Here is a 19,492-nt window from a genome sequence, read left to right as displayed (position 1 = left end):
ACATAAATTTAATGTTCAACTTACTGTTTTGTTACAAAGTCATACCCAAAATGAAGTAATTGAATGAATTAGGTTCACCCTTACAAGTTACTACCATGCTTCATTCACCACAGTGTAGAACAAGATAGACCCCTCTAATTTATTGGCCTCTGCCTTAATGGAGTATTTCTAACATGGTGTAACTAAAATCTTCACAAATAATTTAGTAAAAATGTACTTATGGTTTAAGCCTCAGTTTTCAAAAAAAAATCTTATAATCTTTTAGTGAGTGATTTCTTTTGCAAAGTTGGGGTTGTGATCACCATGGAACTACCAAGAAGGCTCTGACTGGGAGAAAAAATCACTGCCCTGGGAAAGGACCCCTTCAGAGTGCTCAAAAGAGCCAGGTCTGGCAAAGTCAGAGCAACAGTGCACGGAGTTTCCCGTCTGATGCAGAAGCGTGTTTGGATGGGGATGGGGTGGGACGTATGCCCCTGTGGCTCTCTCCACAGTTTGAGTGGAACAGAGCGATTTTGCAGAACTCCATGTTCATTTGGAAATGGATTTCTGTCAGTAATAAAGTGAGCCCAAAATGATTTCAGTCTCTGATTTTTATGAGTTATTAAACTCCACGATGGTTTGTGGAGTCTGAGATGAAGGGTAGTATTTTGTTGTTGTTGTTTTTTATATTTGCGTGTACATATGTAATCAAAAGTATTTGTTGAATGTTTCTATGATATTCAATGCTCTTAACTCTCTCCCACCTCAGCCCCTGCTCCCCACCTTCCATCCTGTCTCCAGCCCCTTAACCCATAGCCCTTTAGTGGCTAAGGACACCAATCCTAGAACCAGACTGACTGGGGAAATTGCCTAAACTCAGTGCCTCACTTTTTCTCTGTAAAAATTAGGATAATAATGGTACCTAACTCAGAATTTTTCATAATGAATTAAAAGAAACAGATATAATGCTTAGAATACTGCCTGGCATCTATGAAGTTTTATTATTTTATTTTATTATTATTTTAATTATCTATCATCTATCACCTTTCTATATAATTGTTAGTAGTATTTATTACCATTCCAATTGTAGAATGGATTTTTCTAGAAGATCTTCAATTGAAGGACACAATGCAGGAGGATACTTAAACAGATTCTTCAAGTGCTTATTTTAGCAATTATTCAAAAGATGTTCTACTCATTAATGGTCTTATTTTCAAAGCCTCATAATCCAGTTTTCTTAAAAATATACAGAAATAAACTAGCTTTGGCATGTGCTAGATGGATCATTCTGTACTTAGATGATACACAAAATCTGAAAAAAATAATTTATTCAATTAGAGAGATTGCATTTTCGGCTCTGAAAGATACAATTTTTCATACCACTTCATATTTCTGGACCACTTTTAGTTTTATATTCAGTAAAACGTTAAGTTAGGAATCCTTCTTTAGGTGCTAGTTGTTATGAAATAAAAACCCTGTTCATTTTTGAGAATACAGTATATCTCGTTCTGTGTTTCAAATCACTATACACAAGTGGTAAAACTTTTCATAACAAAGGTTTAATTAGAATGGTTAATAACTATGATTTCCAAAGTGTCTGAGTCAGCCTTAGTAATAATTAGGGAGTTTTGTTCCATACAAAATGCTTTATTTAACCTTCATGCCTTCATTCAGATAATTATACAAATGCATACAGTTAAAGGTTTAAACTCTATTTCAGTTCACAGCTCAATTCATAGGAAAGTTGAATACAGAAAAGCAATGCACCAACAGAATATGTCTGAGACACCATTAAAAACGATAACACTTGTTCATTTAAATCTCTGAGAATAGACTGGAATAATCATCCTCTGAGAGAATCTCATTAGGAGGGTCTCCCTTTACATTATCATAGGGCAAAAAAAAAAAAAAAATCACCATTTTACAGTAAAAGGAAAAAAGCTCTGAGTATATTTACAATACATACACTATACATAAATACAAGAACAACACTTACATAATATTAATAAACTTATAACAGGGGTTGCCTAAACGCTACAGAGTATATAAATGCAGAGGAAACTATTGGGAAATTAGATCTTTAGATAAGCTGGAGAAATAAATTCATTTGCAATTAAAACTCTGAACAGAAAACCAAATGAAGATCTAAGACATGAACACCTTTGCTTGCCAGCATCATTGGGGGGGTTTTGTCCTTTAATGCGTAGGACCTCCTGTGGGCATTCTAACTCTCTGGGGTCAGAGACCCCAGAGTCTTTTGTGAAATTACATCTGTTAAGTGAATCAGACGCAGCACATCTATTCAATTTGCTGTTCAGAGGCTTTCGAGCCTCGGATAACTGTTTTGTAAACTAAAGGACGTTTTTGTATTTTTCCACAGATGGATCTTGTGATCCAGTCATCACGTATAATGAGCGAAGTGTCAAGGAAAAGGAAAAAAGATGCCTGCTTGATTTGGCCAAAGATGGTATTTTTCTTTATTCCCATATATATATTTTTTTCAAATACGAGTGAGAGATTTATTCCGAAGAACGTGACATTTGAACTGACCCCCACACGCCAAGAGCAGCGTCTAGACTACTACTAATTATAACTAAGTCATTTTAAGTGGCAGGTGGGTATCTTAAAGGTGGTCTGTTCTCATCGTTTCACAACACAGAAAGTTCTGAGTACATTCTTCAATGGACAAACACGAATTTGCTGGTTTCTCTTTTTTTTTTAAATGAGCATGTTATGATACACATAATTGCATTATGATGCAGGATGACATAATACGTAAGACGATGTTTTCAAGCTGGTTTTGTAAGTAGTTATCTTGTATCCACAGAGAGTTGGTTTGCCATGTGATGCAATGTGTCCCACATAGACATGGACGAAACAATACAGCCACCATTCCGTGGGGGGGGGGGGGGGATGGTGATTTTTTTTTTAAATGGATTTTTAAACACAACAAATTGAGGACAGACAAGTTGATAGGAAAGAGCCTTGAGTATAGGCACCAGTGCCCCAGTTCAACAATACCCATCCAACGTAATGAAGTTCGAGGAACAAAATGTATACTGCTGTAATTACAAAATCCTGCAATGGGAACATTAGAAACACGAGTAGGGCAAAAGCATTTTTCTATAATGTTTTATGCTGTATCTTTGGAGCACGAAATTAGCAAAGGGAAGATGTTGGTGTGTCCCTAAAATGTCTTACTTTTTGATTACTTGAGCACTTTGACTAGAATTTGACCCAAATCCTACCCTCCTCTTCACCCTCATTTCTCACCAAAAATGAATCTCTGAAAGTCTTGGTAGGCCTGCTTTGGAAAAAGCAAGATAGTATTCACACAGAATCACTGGTTCTTGCTTTGCACAAAGGGCAGACTCTGTTGTCTGAAACATTTACAATTTCTAGAGATGAAACCCAGAAAGAAAAAAAAAAGTCCTGATGTGACTATTGCCACTATTCATCTCTTTTCAACTCACTTCAAGTTGTGGTTTGGTTGTTGAGAAACTGTTGCTTGTGAAACCCAATGAACGGGGAAGAGAGCCCTTCCTACAGTGGCTCGTGCACACAGAACACTTGCTCTCAGCACGGAAGGGAATTTGTTTATGCAGGTTTTATCTCTTCCCTTAGCCAAGGAACAGGGAGAAAGATCATAATTCAGGAGATTCATTTTCAGAAAAAAGAAACACCATGAGAAATGACATTCTCTTAATGTTTTCTAAGCCCATTAGTATTTCCATGGATCAATGCTGTCAGGGACCTTGTTCTACACAGAAAAGGGATGGGGGTTGACTCCTCTGATGTTGGACAGCTTCTTACACAAAATTCAATTAAACTAACAACAATACTATAAACAAATTATTCATAAGACTATTTAAAACATTCCAAGGCGGTACTACTGTCAGGTGAGAAATCGGAAAAGGCATTCTCCGTTCTCTCTCCTTGCTCAGCATCTGAATGTTTGTGATTGCCACCCCAAGATCAGCCGCCAGACTAACAAGTCTGTTAGTAACGACTCCATCGAGGGAGGTGAAAACTTCCAATGCAATTTGAGCAGATTCTAGAAGGTCTACAGGTGGAAAGGTTTTTACTATGCCTACAAAGAAATCCGTAGAATGGCGAAAAGCCACTCTGGCTAAAATGCTACCCAGCAGGGGAGAGTGTTCATGATTTGGGATCTCCAGGCCAAACATTTAGGAGGAAAGTGACAAGTTCAGGGAGACTGGTCGTTGCTGTTTGTTTACAATGATCCTTCATGCATGACTTTCCAGGAAAAGACTGATTTCAAACCTTAGCTACCACTGTCCTATCATGTGCTGTCTTGTACTTGGAAAATAGGACCACCCAGCCATAAAGCCACTTCAGTTAGAAATATGACAACTTGGCAGCTGGGAAGGCACATGCAGTGTGGTGCAGGGGGGAAGAATACAGGCTTCAGATTCAGAGATACGTAGCTTCTTCACCTTCCCGCTCGCTCTTCACTGTTTCTGTGTTTGCCAACAACTCAGCCAACTCTCTCTGTGCCTCGGGTTCCCAACTATAAAATGTAGACCTGTTTATGGGTGAGAGGCAATGGGTCCCAAAGTGGCCTAGTAGAATGCTTGGTATAGAGTAAGGATTTAAGAAAGGATAGCTGTTGTTTTCATGGTTTGCTGAAATTTGGACCTTCCCATTTAGCACTTCTAGACACCTTGCAGAAAACAGCCCAGTCAGAAGACTTGACTGTGGTGAAATTAAAGAACCCGGCCGCTTTCCTTTGACACTTCATTGGCTCTTTTACACCCTATCCTGGCACATTTCCTTCTCCTTTTCATTCTTTCTGAAACTTAGAGGAGGAAACAGTAGATGGTTTTCTAGGCCTGTGGTCTGGTTCTAGAGAAATACGTAGATCACTGTCCACTGTGGTAGTCTTCACTGTCTAAAGCCTGAGTGTTTAATCACAGTTATATTTTTTAAAATTGCTCTTACCAAATGTTTGGCTCTGAAAGAATATAATTTGACTGATAGCCCTCAATAGCTTGTTTGGGTGGATTTGTGCTCTGAGATGGTAAGGCTGGACAATTTCTAGGGCTCTTGTCTATTCGTATAATCTCATTGTATATTTCTATTCATGACTCCACTTCTAGCAGTAAAATAATTATGGGAAAAAGTAGGGAAGTTCTGAATGTAAATCTGGTAATTTCCAGGACCAACTGTAAACCTTGGTTAAAGCTAGGCTTACTAAGTGTCAGCAGTCTTCAGTAGGCTTTTTAGGGGAGAAATGATAGTGTGGCTATTCATTCCAAAATGGTTCTTGTATGATAACAGAAAATATTAGAAGAAATGTAAAGATGAATTTGTGCATTTGGTATTAGTGGACAAAACAAAGTAGAACAAACAAATCTCTCTAGTGTTTTGCTGTAAATAAGTTGGGCTTTTGTTAACTGAGCAAAACTTTTTGAGCCACGCAGAGTGCTTTGCAAGTTTGGGACAAATCCGTGAAGTTTTTCTCTTAAAATTATAATTGCCATATGCCAGAGTGTATATGTTGAAGAGAACCTTAATGTTCAGATTTGCATTCTTACATTCTGTAAGTAAGGTTAAATTAAGAAATACTAACATAAACAAGATTAGGTATATTTAAAAATCACAAAAGATTTTTTGTGGCTATGTGAACATATTCAGTTTACTATGTGCATATATTTATTCTGTGTGTGTGTGTGTGTGTGTGTGTGTGTTTCCCAAACGTGGAGGAAAAACCCAGTAATGAAGAATTATTGCTGTGTAAAAGTATAGGAATATCTCATTGGTCATAATGTCTATTGACAGGCACTTCCAGCTTTTAATTCATTTCTGAAAATGGGCATTAGCTTATTCCTATTGCCAGTATAGATTCATTTAACATGTGGCCATAACCATAGCACTTAATCTTGTCAACATGCAGCTACTCTTAAAACTCTTCATTCCCTCTGGAATTAAACAAGAATAAACACCTTACCGTTGTTTTGTTTTTTGTTCTCGTCAAGAACTAGTTCATCGAGGAGGAAGATAATTGAGAAAAGAGAACAATTGCTAGATGCTTCTCTTTAGCACAAGTAAAATCCTATGCAGCTATTTCCCCCTTCCCAGGCAAAGATATTTTGAATTTGGAATCAGTTGTTTGCAACTTAAAATGACTTCATTGTGTTTTAAACCATCCTGGCTAAATGGAGACGAGTGGCCACTCCATTCTGTCAGAGCACAAGGAATGCACTCTGCCAGAGGAGAACAGAGTTCCCATGGCAATATTGCTAATTGTAAGATATACAAGGCATATCTGAACAAGTTTCTTTCTTTTTTTATTGTGATGAAAACTAAAAGCTTTTTTCCCCCAACATACTTCATCAAACTATTTACAACCTCTGTAAAATTTGCGAGTTTGAAAATACTTTTCCACTATCACATATGTTTACGAATACAGCAAAATATTTTCACTCTATTTTTTTTTAAAGATGCAGTATCCTCCTATTTCATTTTCTTATGAAAATCTGAATTTCTATTGCAACTGCACAGTATTCAGCATAAAGTACCAATGGACATGGTTTGCTAAACAGACATTACTCTATAATGAAACTGTGAAAATAGAGCATTTTTAAAAGTTTTATGTACACTTCTTAACTATAAAATGCAGGCAAAGTCATATATAGCATCATAAGCTGATTCCCTAATAAGGTAAATAACTTACATTTCTAGACAGCATGGATTATTACAAATTCATTCTTTTAAAAAAGTCCTTTGTTGATATTTGCTAGCCCACTGACTGCTGTGTACGCAGGTGTGTATGTGCTCGGGTGAGTGGAAGGCAGCGTGGCGTAAGGAGAAACGCATATGGAAGACAGGACTTACCAAACCCCTTCTCTGGACAAAACCAAATCAAACTGAAAGGTTATTTTTAATGAGATGCACTACCTCGGAAAAACTGAAGGAAGAGATTTGGTTAATGAAGTTACAGAATACATTTACCTCCTCAATTTACAGGCGTGAGTACAGAGCAAAATCTGAGACTGGACTATGGACTATGAGTATTAAGGCTTCCCGGGCCTATTATGATCCATGAGAGTTCTCTCACGTTCAGTCCCTCACGTGAAAACTCAGCGTATGGTGGGTGCTGGTATTCTTAACACTGCTTAAATTCTGTCAGTCCTCGCTGTAAGTGTGAAGACACCTTTATAACCACATCATGGCTACATTTCTAAGCAGTCATAACAACATAACAAAGGCGTATTAGCGTATCTGAAGGCCTCACCTCACCGGATTTATTCAATTGCAGCTTTGGTAAGTATAATAAATAAAGTACAGAATAAGGAATACTGCATCTTTATCCATATACATGTTATCACTCTAATGAACTGATTTCAAAGTGCAGAATTATATTTACGTTTAAAACACAAATGGCAAAATTTGAAGTTAAAAAAAGTTGTATAAAAAGGAACACAATCTTGGTATAAGCTATTCCAAATTTCAACCACAAGGAGAATGGCCTTTCTAATCACCTAGAACTGGCATTTGTAAACGCTGTAGCATCTCGTAAGTTCTTTCCCCCCACAATCCTCCTCCTATTTTCCATTTAAACTTTCAAGTGAATAAAAAGTGCTCTTTTAAAAAATGTGGTTTGTGTTACTGTTATTCCACTGCTTTTGAAAATAAATGTCCTATAGTGTTTTGTCGAAGTGATGCCAGGCAGTAGTATCTTCTTTATGGGAAAGCCATTAGGAAGGTCAGTCTAAACGTCTTAATAGAACTTAAGACAAGTTATCAAGCAGGCTTCTCAGAGTCCGCACATAACTGACAGGATGGGGCTGGAGGTGGATGGGGAAGACTGAATCTGCTTCCGAACAACTTAAGGTCAGAAGGGAATCTATTAGAACCTCAGAGTAACTCATAACTTTTCAAAGAACGCTAACTCCCTTGAACTCCTTCTCTACAATGCACGAGATCGCCAGGCCTACCGTCGCTTCTCAAGCCATTACGCTGTCTGCGGAGAAGTTCTCAGACACGCACACACGTCCAACTGCGAGTTGAACAGCTCCAAAGTTAAAAGCAAAGAATGCTTCTAATCAGGGGACGGACAAGTCCTGTGGATTCTGCGCCTTTTCTGGTGTTCATCATCTACTACTGTGCTTTTCAAAAGAGGCTAGAATGGACACAGATGAAATGGAGGAGGCTTCTCCATGCCTGAAGATATTCCTCCCTAAAAACCCAATTCCTTCTCTCCCCAACCGCTTTCCTTTCCGTGGGGAAACAGGAGTAGAAAACTCACCAGGGAGAATTTGCTATGTTCCAGGACGAGCCCTGGGTACGTTTCAGTCCTGGGGTGAGATCGGCAACTCACTCACTCACTGTTTGTGCTTGGATCCTTCTTTAGAAGTATCGAGCATGTCGGGGCGGGGGGTGGGGATGGCGTAACACTGACAGGTTTTAGCGGCTAACTTACCATCTCAGTCTGGTTTCCACTTTCCGAGGGTGAGGAGAAAAAGCTCACTTCCCTGAACCTTTCCTATGTGATCAGAGAGGAGCAGCCTATTTAGTTCTGTGCTAAATTTAAATCAAGCTGTCACTCAGGAAGCTCCCACTGCCTGTCAGTTCTATGAATTCTAAAAACCATTTCTACCTGTAACACTCTCAAGACATCTCTGCGCAGAGAAGAGATTGGCCCATCTTCTGAAGGCAGGCAGAATGAAATCAAGTCTACACTGCAGCTGGGTGATTCACCTACTAACTGCCAACCGGGTTCCAGGACTAGCAGGGAGGGCGGCACGGCCGTGTTGGCCACTCTCCGTGTTCCTTGCGACTGACTAGGAACCAACGCTGGCGTGTAGCAAGAAACCCTTTTCTACCCACAATGGTCACAGGCAATGAGAAGTAGGAACTGTATACAGTACAGACAGAAAACTTTCCAGGTGGTAAAAAAAAAAAACAAAAAACAAAAACCAAAAACCAAAAAACAAAAAAAAACCCAAAACCCACAAAAAAAAAAAAAAACAACAGTGCTTGGTGGGGAGTAGACTGTGTAGCAAAAGAAGTTATTTATCAATAGAATCGAAGCCCTTGTTCGAGGGAAATTGCCTGATGAGTTTTTCAGACCTGGCAGAAAATGCAGAGCACATAATTTTGAAGATAGAATTTGACCTGAACATCATTATGCTGTTGCTTGAACATTTAAAACAATTCCTTCTAATACCATCCAACATGAACTGTCCTTGTTTCAATGTTTTATCGTTCCTTGCCTCATCAGAATAAGATTCTCTGAATGAGGAGATGATCCTAAAAAGGACAGTTCTGCCGCTGGAAATTATTTCAGAATGTTCAAACATTTAAAAATGAGCTAGGAATATTGTGAGGTTAATTTGTGCAATTCCCCAAATCAAGTGTTTGTAATTAAAATATATTGCAAAGGTCTATGCTGGTAACCCTTTATATCTAAACTATAAAAAATCTTAACAACAACAACAACAACAGTAACAAAAAAACATCACCAAGCCCCTTAGCCACATAAAGCTGAAAAAAAAAAAACAGCTTTTAGTGGGGAAAAAATATGATAATTTTTCTGAAAGAATGCCTGTTGGTGATGTATTGCTTTGTTTACTGTATACTTCGCTAGTTGCAAGAAAGGCTCACAATTTTAGGGGGTTGACGGGACTGTGATCTCCCCTCACCCTCAGCACAGGATGAGTGGGTTCAACATCCCTGTCCATGCCAATGCAGAACCCCTGGGGTCTGATACAGTTTAGAAAATGAAATCTGTATAGAAGAACCTAATGGAGAGTCACTTAGCCTTGGCTCTCCAAGTGAGGAAATTAGCACCATGTTAGGCTTTCCTCGGGGAGCACTCCCTTTCCACTGACTCAGTTCCAAGGAGAACTGACCCACTAACCCAGGGGTTAATTCCCTGCTATGCCTCCTTGGCCCTTCTGGTCACCAAATAACTGTTTTCAAACAAGAAAAGGGGAGCATAATCTTTAATTGTGGTACTCAACCAAGCAGGACAACAAACAGCAGAAAGATTACCTCAGTGCTGTCAATGTAACCAAGACCTCTAAAATGCTGGGGTGTTTTTTACAATCCCTTTTAGTAGGTATGAAAATTGGTAACGTGAGTCCTCAGTGAAGTTATTGTAGGAAAGTCCTTTTATTCGTTATTGCTTTTCTCCTCAAGAGGCGCATTATTCCATCTCTGCTTTGTCTGATTTTTCATGTTCACTGACTTCGCCTGAGCAGCCCCACCTCTTACCTTGGTGCCAGTGTGTCTAAGAAAGTTTTTTTTTTTCCCCCCTGATTCCTTGTAATCAAATACTAGGGGCAGGAAGAGATGATGCCTAGGGGACAGAACACTGCGATTTGAAGTGGGGCAGCAGTTTCTTTAGCCAGGCTCTTCCTATTCAACTACAGAACACCTCTGTGCCGGTCCACGCCAGGGCAGACACCGGGACTACGCTCCACCTGAAATGTCGCTGCCCCTCTGCTCGAACAGATGAACAAAACAGAATCAGAACAAAACGAAAACAATCAACGACAAACAAATGAAAGATTCAATGTCGGTTTCTCTTCAGGGCATGGCATAATGACAAGTGGCGGGTGGTGCTATCTAGAATGCCGTCACACTGTGGCCAAGGGCCGCCTGAGTGCCCCTTTTCAGGGAATGGAACTCTCCAACAGGCTGCTCCTTCTCTACGTTCGTGCTGCTCGCTGGTAACAGACTGGATGTGTGTTCTATCTTACCGAGACAGTAACTAAAATTTCAGTAAAAAGGGGGGGAGGGGGGATGACGGGAGAAGAATCCCAATTTGAAAGGTCCTGCTCTAGCCATCGGTTGGTGGTAGATGACCTTTAAGGGATCAATAACAAAATATCTGACAGCTCAGAAAACTGGTCCAAGCTACAAACACCTTGAAATGGCAGAGTACACGGCTCGGGAGACAATGCCTGTCTCTTCAGCGTTTGGGTCACGGATCTCCCAGGCCAGCGCGAAGACGGGTTTCTCGTGGAGTCGTGATGGGGGTTACCTTCAGACCGGAAGGAGAAGGGTTCCTTCTTTTTCCTGCTCTGGTTTCAGACATCGTGGGATGGTGATGCCCTTTCGTGTTAACACTGTGGAGGGGGTTCAGCCCTGCTGAAGGGGGTGCCGCTAAGAGATCCAGCTCTTCCGCTTAGCTGGACAGGTAGCAGTCCTCACACCAGCATGTGCCTTCGGCGGTGCAGTGCCAAATGATCTGACCGGGAAAAGCTGCGGTCACAGTCCGCGCACTTGAATGGCTTCACTCCCGTGTGTTTGCGGTAATGCCTTGTCAGTTCGTCCGAGCGAGCGAACTTCCACGTGCAGCCTTCCCAGGTGCACTTGTAGGGTTTCTCTCCTGGAAGAAAAAGGGACACACGCTTTTGGTGCTCCGTCACTTTCCCATAATAACCAAGCCAGCGCTACGTGTGGGGAGACTGGCTGCGCTCAGCGGGTGTTCCGTGTGGTCGTCTTTGGTCGGGAAACCTTACCATCCCGCCGGCGGGCTGGGGGTCAGTCAGGTCGGGGGGGAGGGAGGGGGGCGTTCGATCTCGTCTCTCCTGTTGTGACATCTCATCTGGCAAGTCAGTCAACACCTGCCTCCTCAATGACGGGGACATGACTTTTCGGTCAAAACATCCAAAGGCACAGACTGATCACTACTGCATAGAATCACCACCGCTCGACTAAAAAAGACATTTTAGCTCTCTGCCTAGGTTGATTTGGCTCTAATGCTGAGACTCACAAAGAATTATAAAGGTCATTAGTTACGTTTAGTTTCAATACTCCTCCCCAAATGTGCATCACTTAGATGGTTTAAGGCTATTTTAGGACACGATGTCCATTTATCAGTCATTGGGAACAGGCACAAAATCCCATCGAAAGGTAAAAGCATTCCACCACTCCCCAGAAATTAGCTGTGAAGTACACGTCCCTCATAAACATCTACTTTTTGCCTGTCTGTTGGAAAAGAATCCTAGATAGCTTAAGAGTGTAAAGTTTAAATACTCTTTTCAGTGATTTAATTAGGGTGAGCTCTGAGGAATCATCAAATTGGTTTTAGTGTTGAAACTCATGGTGAAAAGCCGTCTGAAGAAGTATGTAATTTGACCGGGTCCTTCAGTCAACTTGTAAGGACAGTAAAATATGCAAAGGCTTTGCTGGGAAAAGATACACTAACCATTGTCCAAATGAACTCCCGGGGGGAGAGAGACAATGGTTGACCCAGGTGCGGTTTTTTTTTTTCCTGGCTCTCATTCAGAATGGATGCCCTGTCCCCATGCAACCCCACAAAAAGTGATCTCTCCTTCTGTTCATCCTATCCAAGAGTCAACAACAGGCTTCCTGGCCACACAGAGTTTTGGTGAAAAGGGCCTAAGTCAGGAAAGGGAGCTTTTTGCAGATTCCTATGCATAGAGCTGCAGGGTGAGTATTGTTAACCCCACTTTACAGATGAGAAAACTGAGGTTCAGTGTAGTAAAGTAACTTGCCCAGTGTCAGAAAAAAAGGTGTATTTGGCTCCAAATCCAGTGCTTTTCAATATGCTGCAGTGGAATGTATAATTCTTTTCCCATGTACACTTTGTCACATCCTCAAAGTTGGTTCTACTTTCCCAGGTACTCCCAAATCATTCATTTCTTACTTCTATTATATCATCTATCGTAATATGTCATAAAGATTTTATTCAGATGCCTTTTTCCTCTACCCATTTCTGAACACGCGGAGGTCAAGGACTATGCCTCTACCATTTCAGTATCCTTGGAGCCTAGAATAAGTATCAAACAAATGCTTATATGAATCAGTGAAACACACACACACACACGGAATCACTAAGCTCTATAACTGAGTGTACAAGTGATGCCTACATGGGAGAACTAGCCTGAACTGGACCCAACAATTTTCAGTCAACTCTGAAATAAATGCTATCTATATGGGTCCTTTCAGGATCAAGTGACCCTTTCAGAAGGGAGTGAATAGCACAGACCAGTTAAATCGAGAAATATTGATGCACTAACTGTGGGCCACAGAAAGCTCCAGGTTACTCTGAAAGGGCTCCTTTCAAGTAGAAGCCTACTGAGTGGATTAACCCAAAACCTCAACCTCTGACTCATTCTAGACGTCCTACAGAGATAAAAATCTTCATATGCAGGTGGCTACTGACCCAAGTTGAACAGAAATTTAAAAAAACAAAAATCAGCAAAACCCCTAACAATCTTTGTAAGATTATCTCCTACATAGTATATCAATGCAACTATTAACATGCTTTTATTTACATGTCCTCCCTATGTGTTTGTGAATTCACATCAGGAGCACGGGTTCTAACAAGCTGAGCCTGATATAAATCATGTCTTCAAAAACACATCCGTCTTTGGGGCACTGAGCTCAGCTGGTAGACTCTTTGTCACCAACAGGCATCTCCTAGTCCTCTCTGCTGTCACTCTGGAACCAGCTACCAAGAGTGTAAGGCCTAGGAAGGAAAGAATAGTGGGTTTTCTTAGTTGAAGGATGGATGTGGAAGTGTCCTATGTGTATGCCTCCCTTAGCCATTCTAGATGGAGAGGAAGGGGACCCATAGCTGGGATGAGCGTGGAAAGTAAGTAAGTAGAGACAAGGAGTGGACGAGAGCCTCCAGTCTCCTCTCAGGAAGAATGGTAGAGTTCAAATGGCCCACCATGGGGACAGTTTATTGTCTCGGGTGCTCTCTGGATTTCCTTGTACACCCAGAGTAGGCACTTAATGTTCTCTAATTCCTGCCTCACAATTATAATAGTCTTACTTTTCCTTCCATTTTGGCTGTTTAATAACGGCATTTATGTCCTTTCCACTTGAAAATCTATAGCAGAGAGTGGCTCTTCCAGGCTAAATCCAGTCTGTGGCCTGTTTTTTGTGCAACCCTAGAAGCTTAGAGTGGTTTCTACACTTGGTCCATGGTTGGAAAAAAATCAAGAGGACTATTTCACGGCATGTGAAAATTACATGAAATTCAAATTTTAGCGTCCATAAATACATTTTTGTCAGAACACGAGTCTCCGTATTGTTTAAGGCTGTCATCCAGTGATGCAGAATTGAGCCCTGTAACAGAGAACGTCTGACCTGCAATGCCTACAAATTTACTATCTGGCCCTTTACGGAAAGTTTACTGACCCCTGCTGTAAGGGGTCACCTGAGCCTTCTGCAGGGTTCCTGATGATGTTAACTTATTGAATTGGGGTACATAATGCACACTGTTAATTTGGGATGGGTGGGTGAGGGAATATTTTGGCTATAGAATAACCACTTATTCTCCACTTAGGACCCCAACTAAAATTCTAACAGCCCACTCAGTAATAAACACACATGATATTTCATGTCAAATTCTTAAAAATATCTTTAGGATCGGGAATGTCTCTATATACTTTTATTAATGAGGCAATAGGGGCAAGGAATATTGTGCTTAAGTTTTTATGGATAGTAAAAAGAAAGTATACCTTTTTATAAGAAATTTTCAAGGAAAATTCACTTATCGCTCAGACAATTAAGTTTACTCTTATCTGGTAACCAAAAGAACAACGATTCTACATAGTGATGGAGGCTCCTCCCCAAGGCCTTTTATTTTTTTTAAAGATTTTATTTATTTATTTGACAGAGAGAGACACAGCGAGAGAGAGAACACAAGCAGGGGGAGTGGGAGAGGGAGAAGCAGGCTCCCGGCTGAGCAGGGAGCCAGACGTGGGGCTTGATCCCAGGACCCTGGGATCATGACCCGAGCCGAAGGCAGACGCTTAACGACTGAGCCACCCAGGTGCCCCTCCAAGGCCTTTTAATACAGTCATGTTACAAGGTCACTGTGAATCATGACGAGTTACTATTCTACTGAGTCTGGGAAGGAAGGCACAGGGAGGGGAGGATCAGAAAGTAGCTTAGCTGTATGGCATCGTTTCTAACATGGATATTTCCAGGCATGGGGCACAGGGGAAGGAGGAACTGATGGTACGGATTTCTGTGAGTCCTGTGGAGCAGGAAAATTTAGTGCAAAATTGGAGAAGTATTCTGTGAGGTAGAATCCAGGGCAATAAGCAATCAGGAAAGACAAGGCTGGGTGAAATGAGTGAAGTGGGTCGAAAGGCACAGAAAAATGAAGTCATGGGGATATAATGGAACAGCAGGGTGACTATAGTTAGTAACACTGTACTATATATTTGAAAGTTGCTGAGAGAGTAGATCTTAATGAAAAGTTCTCATCACACACAAAAAATCATCTGTTGGGGTATCTGGGTGGCTCAGTCGTTAAGTGTCTGCCTTCAGCTCAGGTTGTGATCCCAGGGTCCTGGGATCGAGCCCTGCATCGTGCTCCCTGCTCCACGGGAAGCCTGCTTCTCCCTCTCGCACTCCCCCTGCTTGTGTTCCCTCTCTCACTGTCTCCCTCTCTGTCAAATAAATAAAATCTTTAAAAAAAAAATCATCTGTACCTGTGTTGACAGATGTTACCTACACTTACTGTAGGGATCATTTCACAACCTATACAAATATTGAATCATGTTGTACACCTGAAACTGATTAAATGTTCTATGTCGGTTATATCTTGATAAAAAAAAGATAGACAAGGAATAGGTCTCAAAACTACCAGAAGTAGACATGTCCCTACTCTTGAATAAAACCAATGAAAATGATAAATAAGCTTGTAAGTTATTAAGGGGCTAGGCAACAAATAAAGGCATATAATGAAGAATGCAAACCTTTTCCACTAGGTAGTGGCGAGGGAGAAAGCATATCAGAAAAGAGTAAACTTAATTGTCTGAGTGATAAGTGAATTTTCCTCAAAAACTTCTTATAAAAAGGTATACTTTCTTCTTAATATCCATGAAAACTTAAGCATACTATTCCTTGCCCCTACTGCCTCATTAATAAAACTGGAGTTTGGGTATTCTCTCCCCACGCTTAAAAAAAAAGAGGAAAAAAGAAAATGATTATCTTCAAATCTCTCTTCAAAATTAGAGGCTGAAGTATTAGCGGTTGGGGGAGGAGATGGCTACCCTGACCAGACACGGAGCTGACCTCTGCCCTTCGCTCAAGAGAGACCGAGGGTTTGATTATACCTGCCCACTGCCTAGCATCTTATTTAAAAAAAAAAATCAATAAATGCTCCTTTTGGACTAATCAAGTTCTAGAAGTGGAGAGAAGAACAATTTTAGTGGCCACTGCATTGTATGAAACTATACATTGTATTTTATGCTTGTGCTTTAGAGCAATTTAAAGGATACAATCTTAGAAACAAATTAGGATAAAAGAAACTTTCTGATGTGAGTAAAAACTTATTAAAATGATAAATACATTTGTAAGATGTATTGTAGTATGCATAAACGAGCCCTGAAAGGATATAACAAGCAGACAGAATCTTTCTTCTATCCTGTCTTCTTTCCTTTAAAATCTTCCTAGAAAATAAAAAACTAAATTTAAAGTTAAGAAGTCAGCGTGGTAGGGCGCCTGGGTGGCTCAGTCCTTAAGCGTCTGCCTTCGGCTCAGGTCGTGATCCCAGAGTCCTGGGATCGAGCCCCGCATCGGGCTCCCTGCTCGGCGGGAAGCCTGCTTCTCCTTCTCCCACTCGCCCTGCTTGTGTTCCCCTCTCTCGCTGTGTCTCTCTCTGTCAAATAAATAAATAAAATCTTTAAAAAAAAAAAAAAAAAAAGAAGTCAGCGTGGTAGGTACAGAATGGTAAGTGTATTTTCCAAGACAACTTTCCTATGGAAAGAGTTGGCTTGGACTCCTCCTACGGGAGGAGTCAGGCATCTCCCAGTCTGTGCTTCTACTGCCCACAGCTGCCGGCATCGGGCTGAATGACGGTAACAGTAAACACGATTTCCAGTCATTTCTTCAGGAATTGTGAATTGTCCTTCAACGCATTTGAATTAGATTTCTGCAAATGTGTTATTCAGATCTGTTTTCCCTAAAAATAATCTGAAAATAAAAATAGCATGCTCACCTTTCCTTCCTTTTGTCTAATTCACAAGTACACTTAGAATCCCTGGTGGCAAAATCTCTGAAAGCATAGTTAATGTTTTTCAAAGTAACGGGAAGTTTTGTCTCCACCATCGGATCATTTTTGATTTTTGTTTCTTCTACTAATCCCATGAAATAATGAAATGATAGAAAATGGTATCGTATATGTCTTTACCAATAAGTCTTAGTAGGTGATGTTTCTTGGCTAAATTGAGACATTAAGTTGCTAGTGTCTAAGAAAAACCGAAGGACAAAACCTGGGTAATTAATTGGTAGCTTAATCCCACGCCATACCTTGGGGAGCAGTTTGCTAACTTGTAGGTCTTCGGTTTTGAAGCGTGAAGTTCTCCATGTCCCATGACAAATCCAAGCCATTTCCACACTTTGTGTTTAAAAAAAAAAAAAAAGAATCTGGCCATTTTTGAGCACAATCTGTCCTCCTCTGTTCTTTAAAAAACCTGGACTACACTATGAGAACCTCTGAAAAAGGAAAATGTTAACCAAAACTAATAGCAAGAGCTTCTTTTTTTTTAAGTGGAACAGTCCTATAAAGATGAAAAAGAGAGAGAGAAAAGGACAAACGAGGAGGTTTGTAAAGTTTTGTTCTAAAACACTTTTTAACTGCACTTTCGGGATTCAAGTTAAATATAATTTTTTATGCATAATTGCCTCTGTGGGGTGTGTGTGTGTGTGTGTGTGTGTGTGTGTGTGTATGCACGGGCATTATTTAAACAGAAGTCTAATTAAGTGTCCTGAGAAAATGAAAACTCACGTCAGGGTTTTTTTCCCTTGCAACAGTCAACAAACTGATTTATTATGAGAACCCCTGTCTCTTTCAATCTTGGTTAAAGAAAAGGATTAAGAGTCACTAAATGCATTTCCATGACATTTACTCAGCAGAAGCATAATAAAGTCTAAAGAAAACACCAGGTATTGAATGGATTCCCAAAACCCACGAAACAAAAATAACTTTTTCAGGTACCTCCCATCTTACCATCTGAAATGCTGAAAGGTAAATGTGTACTGAGACAAAAGACAGGTGCCCTTTCATATTAAAATGACGTGTGAGCAATACGCAGAAGAGGAATGTGCCGTTTGAAAAAGTCTGGGTCAAACAAAACAGCCATGTTCTCACATCAGCTTCTCTCTAATATTTTCTCAAGCAACTGAAAAGGAACACCTTTTGCAACAGGAAGCACAGGCATTTTTTTCGGTTCAGAAGTGCATTTCTGAAATGTGTCCCTGTTTAACTTTTATAAAGTTATGGGGCCCCAGACGCTGACAAATGAGCTTCATTACACTCAAGGCTCAACATATTTGCTGTGACAATCTGTTTCACTTGAGGAATGGTATTTGCATATGGGGGGGGGGGTGGACCAGAATCAAGATTCCTATCTTGTCTTCTGGTTTCTGTTACATTAGTTCATAAAAGTTCACACTATTTTAGATCTGGGAGGAAATTAGGTACTTTTAAGACGAGGAAACAGAAACCTAGAGCTGAGATTACACAGCCCCTGACTTGTCCTCAGGGTAGACCGGGTTGCCTTCTCTCTTGGTGGTGTTAAGGCGGCATAAAATAGCACAGGCTTTGAGATCAGGCAGAAAGCCTGGTCAAACACTGGCTCGGTCATCCACCTGCAATTAGATCTCAGGCTCAAGTGTTCAGCTTTCTGAAGCACCGTTTCCCCATCTGTAAAATGGACACACTATTCCTACACTTGTGAAACTAAGAAGTTCACATGGCCCGTGCCTGAGAAATGACAGGTGCTTAATAAAAGAATATTTAATTTTATAGTTATGAAATTTAAGATTTTTCTGTTTTTTCTAAGAAATATAGTTAAAAAAAATAGATCCTGTTTGCTATTTAAAAAAAAAAGAATTAAGGGATTTCTGGTAATTGGATGTCAATCTTGATCTTGATTTTCCTAACATTTTAAGTATAAAACTACTGGATAGGCCAAAGAGAACAATGTAGTATTATATTATTTGTTGGATCCATTTGATCTTGTCAAGTCAATCAAACACGTAATCAATATGTTAGTCTCTGCTCCCCTGAATTGTCTGGGCTGAATTAACTGTCTTCCTCATGATGTGTAAATGAGACCAAGTGGATTTGTTCTTTCTTCCCCACGCAATTCCATAATGGCTATCTTTGATAAAAACAATATTTGCCAAAGCATATAGCACTTTTGTGCACCGCACTTCATTCTAAGAGCTTTACGGATATGAACTTTACCAATTCCCAATGAAGTAGTTGCAGTAACCAACCCCACTTCACTTCACTTCAACCCCAGTTGGTATGCGGTCGAGGTGGGATATGAACCCTGGGAGTCGGACAGGAGAGCTCTCAGTTGGAACCTCTCCTCTATATTGCCTCCTGACACTTTAAGTCACTGTTTTAATAAACCAGGCTATCTGGTTAGAGCTAGAGAAGCAGGCTGAAAATGTGAATTAATACTTACAGGACAGACAATGTGTTAACAGAGAGACTAGCCCGTCTCATGTAGGAATCAAGTATAAGTGAACTAAAATA

General features: G+C 40.4%; 1 protein-coding gene across 3 annotated transcripts in view; it reads right to left on the bottom strand.

The window, feature by feature from the left end:
• Positions 1 to 1,519: 1,519 nt before the first annotated feature.
• The window catches only part of KLF12 (KLF transcription factor 12), a 575,200-nt gene continuing 557,227 nt past the window's right edge, over positions 1,520 to 19,492 (bottom strand). For all 3 annotated transcript variants that reach the window (XM_078070259.1, XM_078070258.1, XM_078070260.1), the window contains one exon: positions 1,520 to 11,341. In XM_078070259.1, coding sequence (XP_077926385.1) covers positions 11,160 to 11,341 — 182 coding nt within the window. In that variant the 3' untranslated portion in view covers positions 1,520 to 11,159. The remainder of the gene's footprint in view (positions 11,342 to 19,492) is intronic.

This window comes from Halichoerus grypus, chromosome 4 (assembly GCF_964656455.1).
Source record: "Halichoerus grypus chromosome 4, mHalGry1.hap1.1, whole genome shotgun sequence".
NCBI lineage: Eukaryota > Metazoa > Chordata > Mammalia > Carnivora > Phocidae > Halichoerus > Halichoerus grypus.
Note: the sequence above shows the minus strand (reverse complement) of the source record. Positions and strands in the feature narration are given on the sequence as shown.